Source organism: Brachyistius frenatus, unplaced genomic scaffold, assembly GCF_029030835.1.
Source record: "Brachyistius frenatus isolate BFR_SWC_R1_liver_20210118 unplaced genomic scaffold, ASM2903083v1 Contig_5, whole genome shotgun sequence".
Classification (NCBI taxonomy): domain Eukaryota; kingdom Metazoa; phylum Chordata; class Actinopteri; family Embiotocidae; genus Brachyistius; species Brachyistius frenatus.
In genome coordinates this window covers 5,558,157-5,575,992 of record NW_027210604.1, presented here as the reverse complement: position 1 = coordinate 5,575,992, position 17,836 = coordinate 5,558,157, and the positions used below count along the sequence as shown (strand labels likewise).

The window sequence follows — 17,836 nt, the reverse complement described above, 5'->3', positions numbered from 1 at the left end:
AGTTACAACACATTTCATAAGGTGTTGATGGCTAAATCTTACTTCCTCTTTCAAGAGGACAAAGGTCATTATATCTATGATATACAAGCTAGTAGTCAAAATTATTTGCTCACCTGAGAAAGACAGTTTGATGAACAGATGTCTCGGTCCTGCTATTGTGCATGCTGACTCACACTGTGGTGGCTTCATGGCACGCTTGAATTGAACAGAGACATTGATAATTATTGCACATTATTATTGCAGACAATGAGGAGTGTGACTCTTGTCTCACAAAACTTTAGAGTGGAAGTGAACTTTTCACAACCAGTATGGACTGTAGGAACCATTAAAGTGACTGATAGTGTTTTTAATGTAAATATGAGCACGTGAAGATGGGTTTGAAAGAATGTGATCCAATGATTTAATAAAACAGCACCACACTATGAGACTTTATGCGTGTTTAATGCATGGTACACTTCCTCTTAGTCATACAAATTGGATGTCATTCCAAGTACAGAATAAGAGTACCTAATTTACCTAATGAGTAAAACCATTACACTACACAGGAAAATAATTAGCACATTGGGAATTAGTTAACACGCTAATTGTATGACTCATCAGTTCACATAATTACAGTGTACAATAAGAGTGGAGGATACATTCATTTGATACTTTTCATGATTCATGATCAAACAATTTTTTTCTGGAAATTACTTTCTTTTAAAGTTTATAAAATCATTTTGGTCTTCATATTTTTTTCCACCTTAACTGTAATATGTAATTGTTTTCCGTTATTATTTGTCATACTAATTGTACAGGGAAATGTTGCAAAAATGATTTTTACTGGCTTTTACTTCAAAGGTATCTATGCTAGAAACCCATAGACGTAGAGGCACAAGCTGTTGTAATTCACAGATGTGTTTGGTACGGTTCATCTCAGTTTAATGTCTAGACTGAAGTAACTTTCTCATGTTTAGTCTTTGTTATCTGAAGAATTTGCATTTGTGATATATAAATCTGTTTGATCTTTCTGCCTGATCTGTCGCCGAATCTGTCGCCGAATCTTCTTGGATTTCCAGACAAGGTCCCTGAAGCGTTGTCTTGTAGAGAAAAAAAGGGTGTGCAAACTTCTCTTCATGGGTCGTTGATGTTGATGTTGGTGGTGGTGTTGATGTTGTTGGTGGTGGTGTTGGTGATGTTGGTGGTGGTGGTGGTGTTGATGTTGTTGGTGGTGGTGGTGGGGTGTTACACTCCTAGAACTCTTTAGATTAGACTTTCAGAGAAATGAAGTCTACTCACTCGTGAAACAACACAAAGAAACAAAGCCCGGTGTTACTTCAGTCTGATAGTCTCCCACCCAAAGCTGGCTAATTATAGATGTCTTTGATAAGGATACGTGTTTTTTATATGACAGCAGCAGACATCAAACATCATGTTTACTTTTCAACACTGATGCACTCGGCTCTAGTCCAATGAAAGGCAGTTCTACAACTATCTAACAACCCCCCCCCCCACACACACACACACACACATACGCTGCCTCTCTCTTTCCCTTTCTCTCCCTTAAACACACAAACACGCAGCGCTGCACGCAGGCTCCAACTCCCTTCTATTCTGGTGATCATAATTATTTGATGACGGGGCTTCTGGTTTCTCAACCACTCATTCGTACACACGATCTAGCTGTGAATAATTTAGCGCGGGGAGCTCGAAAAAGGTGGGTCCCTTAAAACAGCAGGTACAGTCAAACTCTGCACAGAGAGGGCTTCATCATCCTGTCTTTATCATCCACCCACTCCTAACACACAGCTCTTCAGCTCTCATGCCCAGTGCTTCCATCGAGCTCCGTATCGATCCAATCTTTAATCCATCCATCCAAACATCTTTTCATCGCACTGAGCACCGGTGTCCGGCTCATGTCATTTCACCCCAGGTAAGGAGCGTCTTGGATGGACTGACACTCTCCCAGCGTCCCCTCCTCAATCAGTCACCATGGAGGAACTCCAGAGGAAACTGAACCAGCACTATGAAGGCGCCAAGCCCAGAAAGGTGAGTTATTTACAGCGCCACTTTATTTCAACTTTATAGTTTTGATGTACTTATAATAAATGTGTCCCACTGAGGGGAAGATAAGTGGAGGTCATTTTAGCTACCAGGCTTTCTCTTTGAATGAATTGCATTGCATAAGTATTCCTGGCAGATTGCTTTGCATTGTAGCTCACAATAGTTCTCTGTTTGCATTTGATGTTGTCAAACTGAGAGAGAGAATAAAACAAGATGTTTGCTTGTATGTTGACACGCTGCAGATGTTCGCATGTGCCCTTCTCGTCTGATCAAACAGCACTTTTTCCTGCTCACAAATCTTCTGAGCTTGGAAGCTATGCAAATAAGACACTGTACTGTAACATGCTGATGCATCTTTTCAGCATGAAAAACCTCCAGAGGTAAGGAGTAAAAACATGTCACCTTCCACGTCACCTTGCAGGTGAGGTTCAAGCTGGCGTCGTCCTACAGCGGTCGAGTGCTGAAGCACGTGTATGAGGACGGTCAGGAGCTGGACAGTCCAGAGGAGAAATACCCTCACAGCTTCGTCCACCGCAAAATCCCCCCCAGCCACCTCGAGATGGAGCAACTCTGCGGGTTTGAGGATACTCATGGGGACCAACAGGGTGGGTCTCTATCATTGTGTAGCATACCGTACAACTATGTCTTACTTTGTATGCATGACTGCTCTTGGGTTTGGTTGCGTGGGCTATATGATATGTACTCTGGTTACCAAGGAGACCAACAAGACGAGTATATTACATTTGAAAATAGAACTCTAGCCTTTGTGATGTAGACGTTTGCATGAAACGATTCGGGCACGTCTGACCGTGCATGACCGAGACTTTCCTATACAGTGTGTTTGCATTTGTGCACATATTTAAATGTACGGCAATGGTGAACACTTGAATGCTATACACTCTTAAAGTCTCCATGCTGTCCATTATTTTGGTATACAGTGAACCCTCGCTATAACGCGGTTCACCTTTCACGGTCTCGCTGCTTCACGGATTTGCATCGTGCATTGTGTTCTGCATTCTGATTGGCTAAACAGTCTCTCCGCTTCTTCTCTACCTGTTTGTCAATAACGTTGCGGTTTAATATGTACACGTACGTAAAACAGCTTGCCAAATTAAAAATAATCGATGGTGGCATGTCGGTTTATAAGAATCTTTTTGCCCAGAAGAAAAAAGAGCGACAACAACTACCGATAACTATGTTCTTCTCTCGAAAAACCACACCTGCACCGCCGGCTTTAGAAGAAAGAACCGCTGCAGAGCGGAGTCAGGATGCAGCGGCTCAGTCAGAAGAGCAGTGAAATACACGAGTCACTATTTGTCCTACTGTACTTTGTATTTGTTTTCATAATCATTTTTCATTTCCTCCCGTTCTAATCCAATGACTCGGGTCGCAGTGGGGCGGTGCCGATCTCAGCAATTTGAAGCCTTCAGTTCGTATTGATGATTCAAATTATTATTTTACAGTACAGTAGTTATTTGTAAAAAAAACATTTATACAGTACTTTTATTTGTTAAACAAATGCTTGGGCCTGTAAAAAGGTTTTGTTCTTTGGTTTCAATGTATTATGGAGTATTTCATTGTATAATAATTGTAAAAAAAAAAAGGTTACTACTTCACGGATTTCACCTATCACGGTCTCTATTTGGAACGTAACCCCCGCGATAAACGAGGGTTCACTGTATGCTAAAAATTATTGCAGCATGTGTCAGTGGAGGTCAAACAAACTGTGACCTCGGAACATGACCAATGTCAAAGATGAAACACTCAAACAATGGGTTATTTTCTTGTGCTTATTAAGAATTTTTAAATATGATTTACGTTAAATAGCATATTTACACAAACGAGTTTTGTGTGTAAGGTGTAATTAATGGAGTAGCTTGATATATTGGTAAAACTTAGATGAGAAGAATAATAACTCTGACGCACCACTTAAGACACCATTGTTAATGTTCTGGTTTTTGGTAGTTGGTCCTGGGTCCTTCTTACCGGTGCATGTTGTGACAGACAACAGGCTATTTCAAAAGTCAGCAGATGGGTAACTTAATGCAGGAGATACAGAGACATAATGACAGAGGGAAAAGACCAACATTTCCCCCAGAATTGTTATTGAATTACAAAGAAAACCTCTCTATGAAGGTACGAAGGTACAATGAATTAGCTCAACATCCAACAAAAACTGAACTTCCATTGCCGTTGTGATTTCCGTAAGCATCAGCAAATACGTCACAACTCATCAACCGTGACCCTTCAGAAAATTCCAAGGTCCAAGATCGTGAATACCGTGAGCGGTGGCTCTTCTTAACTCTTCTCGCCTGTGTGGTAAACATGACCCTTTACAAAGGCAGAACAGGTCACAGTAAAACTGCTATTCTGATGATCCTAGCTGACAAAAACATGTAGTCTGGAAGCGGCATTAGTGAGATGCCGTCCAAAGCAGCGAGTGGTGACTTCATGGCCAGATAACGAGTGGCAGATTGATTGCTGCAAACCAAGACTTGAGTCTGAAATATCTGGCTGAAGTTCTTACTCCATCTTGCCAACATGTTTTATTCTGTACATAGGTGTCTATCCTCCAACAGGGCTCATTGCCCAGAGAATAAATGTATACAGAGGAATGGGAAGCTACAAGCCTGCCGTCGGCCCGGCTGACGGAGCAGAGGGAGACAGCAAGGTAAGCAATGCAGCTCTCGACTTTGCTGAATTTTGATTTTACCCCGAGTTGAGGGTGACTGTTGATGGGATTTCCCACTAGCAGTGTCAGTTTTATCGACATGAATGTCTAAAGTATTAAACCTTGTCTTTATTGTCTTAATTCATTTGTCAGTGCAGTTTAAATGAGCTGGAACCAAAAGCAGTCGCTCAGTTGCTGTTACAGTTTGATGAGTGTTGATTAAAATGTCTATTAGTTGACATTACTGTTAATCGTGAAAAAATAAACTGGCAACAGAACTGAGTCGTAAACTCAACTGATGATACATTTTGATTAGAGGCAGTACAACAGTGGAAGAATAAAAGAAAAGGGACTTGTAGCAATTACTGTGTGTGCAAATTACCCTGTTCAAAAAGCACACAAAGATCTTTTTCCTTAGCTGCGTACATCTAGTATCAACCTAAAGAAGCAATGTCTTCATTTTGACACCGGTAGATTAACACTGCCTGTGCCCTCTTTACTTATTCAATATTCGACAAGCAGCCAGACAATATTGTTTGCAGAGCGCAAAAGGCAAAAGTCAGGGGAAAAAAAAAAGCTGTTTATTCATCAGGAATCTAACTTAGCAGCTATCGTAAACACAAACATAAATTATTGAGAAAACCACAATATCTTACGTATTTCCCGACTCTGTTGGCCAAATGTATCCTGTTAGAGGACAAAAATGCTCACTTAGTAATCGTCTACGCTCTCTCTCGGCCATATGCTCTGGTCATAATGGCGTAAATGTGGCGGTTATAGACATTTTGGGATGACATTTTTGCTGGTGGAAATGTATAATTTTGAAGTACTAGCTAAAAGAACAACATTTTGTTTTATTTTTAAGTCACCTATAGAGCACCCTCTCGCTGACCAAACAGCTGAATTAGCCCGCAGTTCTTTGAGCCACCATCTTCATTACTGCACACATCAAATGGCAGTGCTGGTCCTGGAAGAACAACACATTTTGCAGCTGCTTCCCAAAGACACAGAGCCTTTACTGAGGAATTGATTTTTTAAATGGACAACATTTACCATCAACATTGATTAGACACCCCCATAACAAAGTGGTGAATCTTTCTTTTCAAATTATGATTTGACTTTGAAATAACACACTTCTAGTTTTGGAGCCTATTCACTGTGCACCATCTGTTTGGATATATTAAGTCCTATTTATGCATATTCAAATGTACACGAATAATCAATGAGCATTGTATGCCTACATGTGCTGAGAAGCAAACAGATGCAACAGAATAAACACATACAGAATTATGAGCCGATGTTGTAGTTTATTAATTAATTTGTGGATCTTTAGAAAAAAATAAGCACTCTTGGACTTAAAATAGAAAATGAGACGAGTGGATAATTAAAGCATCCACTGCATGCAGCTCAGTCAAACATTTACAAGAATTAAAGTGGAGCAACAACAGCAATGAATGAAACTGTTCATCTGACACGAAAAAAGGTGTTTTCACTGAGCTGCTGTGGCAGCGGCTTCATTAGTGCAGTGGGCTAAGAGGGAGGTCAGCTACTGTACATCACCTGCTGGCTTCACGTCAGCTTCATCCTCTAAACAAAGGCACGCTTGGCCCTGGTGACCAAGTCAGTGTTTATCACATCTATCATTTAAGACAGCAGTTTGGATTTAGTTTATCATGTTAGTCCATAATCGAAAGGATGGCACAGTGGTCTCATGGAGGACCCCTACCTTACAAGGTCTAATGATTTCACAGCTATTATTGTAACTGAGATTTACTGAGAAAATAAGTTGTTCATCTGATTTATATTTCATGGATCTTTGAGAAATGCAACCATTAAGATTACTGAAACGGAAAGTCAAAACCAGAAGGTGAGTTTGGAAACTCAGAAATGTCAGAAAAGTGATTTGTAAAGTAATAAATGAGACATTAATAACAATCAACAGTGTAACTTTGCATGTAGGATACAGAGTTGCCAATCATCCCTGCTTGTTTTGTTCCCACAGACAAATGAAATATCAAAGGATCCAATATTTTTGCCACTATTAAAGATGAGGAGTTTCCTTTGAGATTCTAGTTAATCATTCAGGAAGATATCTATATTGAAAGAGGAATAATTAGTCTCCAATTTCTCCACCACCAGAAACCTCATTAGACCTGAACAGCCACAGCTACAAAGCATGTTGTGTTTTACACGATGGGTGTGGCTCTTCAACTGCATTCAACGAGAAATCCTCTTCTCACCCACACATGAAGCCCACAGCTAAATGTGTTCACGTTACACTTAGAGTTTTTGGAATTAAATCTGGGAAATGTAGGGAATAGATAACATGAGTTAAGGGCTGTTAAGAATATTTCATCTGAGGATGCACCAGATGTAAGTGTAGGCCTATGTGACATTTTTCAATTTCCTCCAGTCCTCAGTGTTGGACTTTGGCAAGATAATCATCTACACCAGCAATCTGCGCATCATCAGAGCACCACCGAGGAAGCCTGAAATGCTGCGGCACCATTCGGTACCCCCTGTGGACTTAGAGGGATACACAAAGACCAGGGACAGGGGGACCAGGAGGAGGGCCAAAGCTCTTTATACACAGGAGGTGGAGGAGAAGGAGGAGCGGCAGATCAGCGACACAGATACCAAGGTAATGATCCTTAGCTAAATTATTCTCAGCGGTGTGGTCGGGTTTTTGTCGCCCCATTTCTGTTTCTTTCCGTTCTCAGTCTCGCCATGTCCTCCTCCTCCTCCTCTTCTCACTCTCCCTGCATATCTCTTCAGCCATCCTTTCTTCACTTTATCTTTGCTTTCAAGAGAATAACGGCAGAATTGTCTTTTGGTTTCTCGTTTTACAGTCTCCTCTGTGTTTCCTTGTATCTGCCACTTTATTTGTACCCCTATTCTTTTCTCTTCCTCGTGCCCCCTGCCCCCTCCCTCCCCTACTGCTGCAACAACCAACAACCCATTGTCCTAGTGTTATCTGTCAACTGTGAACAGATACTGATGAGTCTACAGTTTTACTCTGCCCTTGCAGCATCTGCCTGCCACTTACCAGCCAGCGAGGATGCCCAGCTCGCTATTATTCCCTCCCTCTTACCTGCTTGGCTGATTACTGTCCTCATCCCCCCCTCTCCCTACATCCTTTTCTCACCTCTCTCGTTATTTTCTCATTTTGTCTGCCTCTAAAAAAAAGTTCATTCTCAGCTTTTTTTTTTTTTTTTATTTTTTATTCGGCAATCTTGCTCCTCTTTATTACTTTCTTTTCTGTATTATCTGTGTTGCCCAAACTCCAAAGTAGTTGATTTTTCACTGCCTTTCTTTATTTTTACGTTATGCGTAGATTTATTTATGAACACATTTTACAGCTGTTAACCCAATCAGGACATTCATTGCAGCAGATCATCACAATATAACGGGTGAATATATCACAAGCCCTAATGCAAGTTTAAATGCACCAAAACTTAAAGTCAAAGCGAGCAGCTTTCATAAAAAGACAAATCTTGCGTGCAGCTTTACAAGAAAATACAACTGTGTCCTACTTGTGTTTTATTGCAGATACAGTAAGCCAATTATCGACCATACTAAAACATAACTATGTTTTGTTTTTGTTTTGTTTTGACATAGCTACTGAGCCCTAAGCTTTTATATTTTGCCATTTGTGATGCATCTCATGCTGTATACATTTGCTCGAAGGATAGGTGTGCATTGTACATGTTGTTATTCAATTTTGGTTGCTCATTATCTGATTCAAGACCAGTGGTCTCAACAAAAGAGTTCTCGACACTCAATAATGTCTTGCCTACTTCAGCCCACTATTTCCCTTTTTTTCTTAACAAATATCTTTCTATGCCAGTTTTTATTTATTCGCTGACCTTCTTCTTCAGAAATATTTCCTGTTGATTAACGGCATGCATTTTGCTAAGTTTGAAAGGTCCCATATTTTACACTTTTCCAGTGTTTTATTTGTAGTCTTATTATACATACTAAGAAGATACTTTTTGGCTTAAAGTATGAAAAGTCATCTCAATATTGTAAATCTCAGCTTCTCTGGAGATCTACCAAGAACAGACTGTTTTGTTTCTGTGTCTTTAAGGTGCATTGATATCAATGACCCTCTCTTCTGATTGGCTCTTTTCTGAGTGACGCACGTCCAGACCAACCGCATGTTTTCTTCAGTCTTGTTGGATAGCTCAGTGTTGCTTTCTTTCTCATAAAAGGTTGGAAAATGGACAATTCTGAGGGAGGATATATGACACGAGTGTGACTTTGAGACTTCACAAACTTACAGAAGTCCAAACGTCTTTCCCAAACAGTAGAGTTACTGAGTATGACCTGTGTTTATTTCTCCATGGATTGAACATTTGGACATTTTTACAGTATTCATAGCACCTAGATCTGATTTATGAGCAAAAAAGAAACAGAAATCTGAATTTATATAATGCAGGACCTTTAAATGTAACCTCATCGCTCAACTTCTGTTACTATCCACATGTCAATTTGTCAGTAAAATATAGACAGCTGCCCATTATTGTATGCATTTTAGTAATGACCATCTGGCTGTACATAATCTTGCAACACAGCTACATACCAAAACCTTTTTTATTAGAAATACTGGTGGAGACATTTTCTATATCTTAAACGTTGTTTAGTGTTTGATAGCAGGCAGGCCAGTTAGATGAGACAGCTGTGTTAACAGGTGCAGTGTAAAGTTTTATAATATGTGTCAAGGTAAAACTGTATTATTACAGAAAACAGATGTATATATATATTAAAAAAACAACAACAAAAAACAGACTAACATAATGGCCAATCAGAAATGAGCGTTCAACCTAGCTGTGTGAGAGTGACATTTAAATACATTATATTTACATTTGGGGGACATGAAACTCTCCCCTCGCTGTGAACTTGTCCAGCTTCCCTTTTCAGGTCCATCTGTCACCCTGCGTCGCTTGTCTTTCTCACCCATTCCCACCTCTTCATCCCCTTTTTACCCTTTGCCTCACCTCACAGTTCCTCTCTTCCACATCCTCTTTCTTCTCCTCCTCTCACCTCTAATGTGTTTCTTCTGTCTCCAGGAGGACAACAGTTGCCAGCATTGTGGCGGTTCAGGCTGCGCTCCCTGCTCTCTATGTCACGGTAGCAAGCTGTCCATGCTGGCGAACCGCTTCAATGAGTCCATCAGTGATCTGCGTTGCCAAGCCTGCTACCCCCATGGTCTGGAGAAGTGCCAGTCCTGCTCTAGTAAATAGCACCATTTGGCTGACACCCATGTCTGGCACACAGAAAGAGTGAGTGAGTGAGTGAGTGAGTGAGTGAATGAGAGTGTGTAGCTGTGGGTGAGTGTACGCTCGATGTGCTATCGGTTTGTCTGAATTGTCTCCGTGGCAATATTGCTCTAATCCAAAATGTTCTTGGTGGGGTGTTTCGAAGCACTACTAGGAAACATAAGCCATCATTGGAAAGGGGAATTGTAACTGTGCAGCGGACACAAAAATCATAAAATACAATTACTGTGTGCAGTGAACATGGCTTGCGATAACACAAACATATAATCACTTTTTTTTGTTGTCACATTATTTTGCATCTGTGGCCCTTCTTCCAGATAAAACCTGGTTCCACAACAGAGTTATCATTTTAATTAAAATTATGCAAACATTTTGCAGTTTATTGTATCTACTGGGAACGCTGCCCTGTTCCTATCTCCCCTCTCTATTCGCCAGAGAGAATGAAACATTATTCATCACAACATCATGTACTGTATGAGGGTAATTGATGCTTTTATTTTTTCAATGCAGAGGGAACATGAGACAAGGAGATAAGGACTTGGCAATGGAAAGAGGAAAAAAAAAATTACAGGCTGAGTGAATTATAAGTGTGAGTGAGACAAACATGACAATTTCATAAATCATGACCGCATTAATCAGGAGATGATGTTTCAGGTGTACTCCATCCGAACACAGCAAAATGCACTAATGCCTTGAGGAGGGTTAGAGTGTGACAGAGAAGAAGTGTTTAACTACTGTTGTTAGCAAGGAATGAGATTATGAACCTTTTAAATCCACAATTTCAAGCCAACAGTATATAACTGTTTGACATTCAGAATATTGATTTCGGATGGAATATCATCAGGACTGTTCTGTTGTGTGAAAGTATGAGACGTTGCAGATAAAAATAGAAAAGTAGAGCAGTAAAGTAAATGGCCACCTTAGGAGATTGAATTATGGCAATAATGACAACTTTGTTTTTTTAGTGAATAGGCTCGTTCTTATATTATTACCACTCTGACTTGTTTCGAAGCTTTATCCACACAGTTTTGGCATATGGATGAAATAAAGCCCCTAAAAGCTTTTTCAGTGCTTCTTTTATTGTGTCCATTTACTATTTTTTAAAGTATAGCTTTTGCTTTAGTTTAATTTGCATTTCCTTATTAACATACCATTATCATATAGATCAGATTGTTGACTTCTTTGTCCATCTCTGCATAAACATAAACAATACACCAGAATGCCCAAGGTGACAGATGTCTGTTTTATGGCAAGATTACAGTAAACGTAACAACTCCATAAAAACAGAGAACCTGCCAGGCAGTCATCGTATGTTGTACATCAGTATGCATGAGTCAAAGATTGATCATCTTGCCTTGTCACTGAGCCTCAAATGAGTAAGACGTGTCACCTTCGTATCAAACACGTTTGATTTGTGTGGCTGCTCTAAATGCACCTTGTCGTCAGAGCTGCATCATAAATCTAAAGGCAGTGCCTTAAACAGTGATGTCAGTCCTTCAAAGTCTGTTTTCATATACTGGGTTAGGAATGTTTGTGTGTTACCAGCTCAAAAAACCCTAAATGAAACACAGCGACAAATGCAAAACATTGTGTAATTCATAGTCATTGCACCTCCATCAAATTCCTTCATTCATTAAACTTCAAGTCAACTGCAATCAACCACAATATTTTCTATCACGCCGTGTGAGGATGATTTAACAGAAAGGGAAAAACTCAATTTAACATTATCTCCCCAATGGTAAAAGGTTTTAATAGATTTAACACTGCTATTGTAAGTTCTGAGTGATCACCTTCATGCAATTATGAATTTGTTTTTCTGGCAAGATTACAGTAACTCATCACCAGCTATCATAAATTCTACCCACAAGGTTCACACATTAGGTTGTGATGTTATCCGCCACAGATTTCCCTTTTCAAAACAATACAAGATCAAAGCCCCTCTGACATGACCAAATGCTCGCTAATCAAACATGAACTGCCCTGAGCTGTAGGATATTTTGCACTGGCTGCTGAAAAGGCATTTTTCACCACTCTTTATGCGGCAAGGCAAAAGAGTGATCAATCAAAATCTGTCAACAGTGGAAGACACTGACCACACCCTCGAAGGTGTCCCTGGTTCAAAAAAAAAGTCATGCCAGAACATCACCTAGCCCATTAGAGCCCACTATCCCTGCCGCTGTGTCTATCTCTGTGCTGGAGTTTCCATTATTTGACCTTATTGTGTTAGATAGCCTCACATTCAGCTAAATAGCAGACATAATGGCTGAGCAGCAGCCTAGCCGAGTGCCCCATCAGCAATCAAATTCCTGCCATTTCTGGGATGAGAAACCTGCATCTACACTTTTCCCCTTTTTCATTTCACTTTCTCTCTTTCTTTGACTTGTCTGCTTAGAAATCTGCCAGCCATGCTGAAGTTAAAACTCTACTTTTTAATGTTGTTATTTCAGCCGCCATTCTCACCAAGCACTCTGCAGGGTAACTAAAGTGATGCAGAACTGGGTCTCTAAACTGTTCTTGGCTTCCTCTGTCTTGCAGGACCTGAACTGATATGGGAGCGGGTAAAAACACACAAGTGTTTCACTAAATACTGTGGATCTGGAGTGCACAGGAGGGAATTCAGACAAATGATACTCACTGGAGCATGAATATCCTGTACTTTGTAGGCTGAACAAGAGGTGGTTGTATGCACATCTGATCCTTTATATAGGCCAGAAGAGCAGGAAAGTAGATTAAGTAAAGAATTGTAAGAAGGCCCGTGTACATTCGATCATTCTTCTCAAACTTTGTCAGTAATAATATAGAAACATGTTGACACACGCAAAAATACATCAACATTAAGTGACCTGGTCTTCTTACTGCCCAAATCATGAACTATAGGCCTACAAAGGAAACTAACTAAGGACAAATAAGGCATACTTAATGAGTTTTGAGCATATTTCTTATCTTAACTTATTTGTTTTCTTTGTCACCACATGAAAAAAGTGCTATGGTTGATGAGATGAGACCGAGGCTGCTGAACTAAATGTGCTGTCAGATGCTTTCCAGCTAGTCAGAGCGCTTAACCAGCCTCTAATTTTAACTATTTTCTCCAAAACAATACAGCAAACATCTTGCAGACTTTATGAACCATTTCATTTTGACTTGTGTTTACTTACTTTGGTGTTTGCACACACTCACAATTGTATAAAGCCACGATATCTGCTGTTCTTGTAATATATTGTGGAACATCACATGACATTGTCATTTATTCCATTATCCAATAATGCCCTGTTTAACCACAGCAGCTTGTAAACAAATATCTTATGAATACAAAGAGAAACATTGTCCCCAGTGGCAACATCATCATTTATAATGCTTTATAGTAATATCTGTGATCTCATACAGCCCATTTGTAATATATTGTCAGACACAGTAAGGAGACAGAGAGCAGAGGCATTAATCATAAACTTCCATACAAGAATACTGAACTGCGAGGGTGGAATTAATCCGAAATCACTAACTTTCTATGTTTGGTTTGTACTGATCATGCTGCGTCTTTTTACTTTGCAAAACAATTTGCTAGTGTAATTTCTTAACAACAGTTAAATGTTTTAATTTTGTCTGAATACAGTGCTTAGACACATTACCAAATGTCTTTTCATTGTCTGCTGTTGAAACAGCAGGGAAGTGATTGTGTAACGATAAGAGAGACTGCTGTCTGGATCGGGCTTTAAGCCTCCATCACAGCAAGCATTGACTCTGCTGAAGTGTCGCAAAATGCTAAACCCCTCCTTCCAGCTCCTATTAACTACTCCTGACCTCTGACCTCTCTGTCAAGGGAATCTGGGAAAATTGCACCTTTTAAACAGATAAAGTTTTTTTTTTTGCCTCAGATAACTGACAGCATTTGTGCCTCTCAGAAGAACGTGTGTGGGGGAAAGCAGAATTAGAAAGCCTCTAACAGTGCACCTTGATATTTTAAGAGATTAAATGAAAAAGTTTAACACAGGGGTTAAAGATGCCAGAGCTCGGTATTTTTCAGATCTTATTGAAAAGCACCAACACAACAGCGGGGCTCTGTTCAGGAGTATTAACTCTGCCACAGAGGCTCTTCCAAGTGTCAATATGGATTCCTCCCCTGAGAAATGTGTTGTTTTTTTTTTTTTTTTTTTTTTTTTTACCTTCTTTGTCAACAAAGCCTATAGCATCAGAATGAACTTTCCCTCTCCTGCACAGGATCCAACAATTTATTTTAAGACTGCTGCCTTCCTTGAGTGTTTTGACACGATATCTATAGACAGTCTAACAGAAGTGATTAAAAAAATGAATCCCTCTTCGTATGATCTCGATACCCTGTCTGTGAGATTTCTATAAGAAGTATATGGCTCTGTCAGCCCCTGTATTCTCTCTATAATCAACAGTATTGACTGGGTTTATCCCTGCTTATTTTGAGAGTGCAACTAAATTCCCTGGATAATTTCAGACCTATTTCCAAACTGCCATTTCTTTTAGTTGGATAAAAAAGACTGCAATCGTTAAAGTGTACTGCCGGTTGCCACTGATGCTGGAAAATCTGCAGTTTTCCCTCTATTAGATCTAAGTGCTATATTTGAAACTAGTGATCATTGTTTTATTTTTAGAGAGTCTCAAACACTGGGTTGGAACTCTGGTTCAGATTTTAAATGGAACGATATTTTAGTGCAGCCATTGATAAGTCCGTGTCATCCATGGTGAGGTTGATACTTCGAATGATTTAATTGAATCTTCCTGTCCATGGACGATACCATTCTGTCACAAGATTTTGGAAAGATGCTCTATCATTCTTCACGTAATTCTTTTCAGATGCTCTTTGCTTGTTGCCTCTTTTAAAACTCCTATGTGATTGTTGCAGTGTGTGTTGGGTTTATTGTCATGTTGGCAAATTTCTCTCTTGAACTTCTTGACACCGGGAGTCCATCTTTCCATTCAGTATTTGGGAATACAAACTAGCATTTATGGTCTTTTCTATAAATATAATCACTTCTACACATTTTACATTCATACAGCCCCATTTCAGCAAACTTCTACGTCCATGTTTTAAAGTCAGCACTATGCTTTCAATGTGACCCCATCTGATCCAAATAAGTTCATTATGGTTTCATTTGACCAAAGAATGTACTGCCAATATTCATCAGGCTGCTTTTCATTGCAAACTTTCGTCTTGCACTTTTGGGCTGGTTCAATAGTTCTCTTCTTGTGCACCAAGCTTAGAAGGCTGACATCTGAGCAGTCATTGAAACACCCGTTTCCAGGGGTAATCTTTGTGCCATGTCAGAAGCCTTGTGTATTTTCCAATGCAAGGTTGTGTGAATTGTGTGCTGTTTCAGTTTTCTGGGACAGCTGCTGTGCCGTCTGTTATTGATAGTATGGATTTTCTTACACCTCCTGCTGTAACTGTGTTTCAGCTTATGTTCAGTAATCAACTGATGGCGTTGTACCTACTCACAAGTTTATGAGGCCCCACAGTCTGGTTTCCTTCTTGATCAGGCAATTCCTTACCAGATGGAGCTGTTTTATTAGACACAACCTTCAGGCCAAAATTTCCCAACCTGTGGTCATTACTGGTTCTTTGTAAGTTGTTTTTTTTATTCAGTTAGCCTCTGGAAATTACACAACGCTGTATCGTGACAAAGCCTGTAATAAATAAGCTCATCCACTCAAGCAAAAGGTGTTATTTTGACGCCTAGTCAAAGCCAGGTGCGACAATTGCGCTTTTACCTTTTGTCTATGGGCGTTTCTATTACACGCAGCAGCTTTATAGGAGAATGAAATGACGTGGAAACCCAGGTAAAAACCACATAGTTTGAATTTAATGAACAAAACATATATTATGACCTCATTGTCCTGCATGGTAATCTGCGTTTTACATTGCCTGACAACCCATCCTATACTTCCTTAAAATGTGGCAAAAATGGTCTTTGAACTTTGTCTCTGGAACTTCGTTGTGGCATGAGAGTTACATGACCTTTGTCATGTGACATTCCTATATTTTCATGTGTTTTATTCTCACGCCTTCAAGCTTAAGCAATTGCATTTTTTTTGATTAAGTGGACAGGCGTGTCTATTACTTGCTTTGCCGTGATACTGGGTTGAATTACATGCTGCTTTTGTTGCAGTGGATGAAACATGTAGCATTATGGATGGGACTCCGAACATTTAAAGTGCCCAAAACCTTTGTACCGTACAATATATCCAGAAGCATGTGTGGCTTTTTAGCTGTGAAATTACATGTTAAAACACCAGTTTCACACGTGTGTACTGTGCCTTTCCTATGAACTTGACAGCATTTCATGTGATAAATTCAAATACTCTGTAAACACATAGGGCCTGATTTACTAAAGGTTTGCGTGTGTAGAATCACGTGCTTGTGACACGCGTAAAACCCTCATTTAAATACAGCAATTTGCACCTGACTTCAATGACGCAATTACTCTTAGTAAATCACTCGCACAAAGGGTACAAAAATATTTGCTAACTTTTGGAAGGAAGACGCAATTTAGTACCCTTTATTTTAGATCTTAGTAAATCAGGCCAATACAGTATAATTAAAAGACTTGCATGAAAGCACAAATTTCACAAGCTTCAAGAGTTTCTCCTCTACAGGGGAGTGTGTGTTTTTAACAGGTGCTGCAATTGGATGCCAAGGTCACATCTTGTTTTAACAAACGAGACAACACTATTGGATAGCACTGTGTTTGTACAACACTGACACTTTGACATTGTATGTCCAAATGTAGTGCCAGTATAACAGCCCGCACCTACACGACCTCAAGGTGAGTGCCAGTTAAAATAAGAATTTATAAGGCAACCCCATAAAGTTTGTGTCATGTGAAATTATCCGCCCTTATCACGGTGCTGGGCCTACTGCCACACGGAGAAGTCTAAATGGAATCACCCAGAATACTAAAAGCGTTCTTCATCTGCGGTCTCAAAGAGACACTAAAACCATGACGAATCTTTCAAATTGCATCCCTGGAGTCCACCTCCAAGTTTGTGGAAACTTCTAATGAATCTATCCATTCCCAGTCTGCACACCTGCTCATGTTGTGTGAGAGAAAGATTCAGAAGAAGCAAATTAAACTCTTGCTGTGGCTTTTCAACCACAGTCATAGGGAGATCTTTTTTACTGCCTCTAATTCCCATTATAGAGGCTCGACTGGCAAATTCTGTGTTCATCTGCATGAAGACAAAAAGCAATCCTACACTTGCACACGATAAAGAGAATGTTTTCTTCTGCAGTTAATTTTTTAACTATTGACCTATGAAGCCATTAGCTTTACCTGCTTTATAAATGGTTTCTACGACGCAACAGTGCTAACCACTGCACCGCCATTACGCCCTGAAGCACTGTGCACTTCGTTAAAAGGAAAAGACATACAGAAAGAGAGGAGGACTATTTAAACAGTTCCTTTCTTGAAAATGTCACTCACAAGGAAAAGTTAGTCCATTGCCATCTACTTCTTTAACGTATTTTTATGAGAACATTATCATTTTATCTTTCTATATCTTTCATCACTCTTTTCTCAGGTTCACACTGTTCTCAAGGTACACATTTTGTTATGTGGAAGTATAGTTGTTTTATACAATGCCCACCATGGATCTGATCTGGGAATGCTGAGAAAAGATTCTGGCTTAAAGAGTGACCATGGTGACATGTCTGTTGGACTTAATAAAACCATTAAAAAGACTGGAAAGATTAAAATACTATGGTTTAATTTCTCCCTGCTAAATCATTCTCAAGGGACTTTTCATTACCGCCACATTATAAATTCTGCTCATGCAGCTGTTGTCATGCAGCTCACCAGTAAAAGGATTTTGAAGTCAA

At 39.7% G+C, this 17,836-nt stretch overlaps 1 protein-coding gene across 2 annotated transcripts; it reads left to right on the top strand.

The window, feature by feature from the left end:
• Positions 1-1,563: 1,563 nt before the first annotated feature.
• On the top strand, positions 1,564-13,323 carry LOC138632738 (glutaredoxin domain-containing cysteine-rich protein 2). 2 transcript variants are annotated; one of them, XM_069718529.1, is made up of 6 exons: positions 1,564-1,696; positions 1,913-2,028; positions 2,465-2,648; positions 4,605-4,714; positions 7,128-7,355; positions 9,784-13,323. In XM_069718529.1, the coding sequence occupies exons 2-6, from the start codon at positions 1,972-1,974 to the stop codon at positions 9,955-9,957; spliced, it is 753 nt and encodes a 250-aa protein (XP_069574630.1). In that variant the 5' UTR covers positions 1,564-1,696; positions 1,913-1,971; the 3' UTR covers positions 9,958-13,323. The 2 variants fall into 2 exon arrangements, with proteins under 2 accessions (XP_069574630.1, XP_069574638.1); XM_069718537.1 differs by lacking the exon at positions 1,564-1,696 and having other exon boundaries at positions 1,707-2,028; positions 4,623-4,714.
• The last annotated feature ends 4,513 nt before the right edge of the window (positions 13,324-17,836 follow it).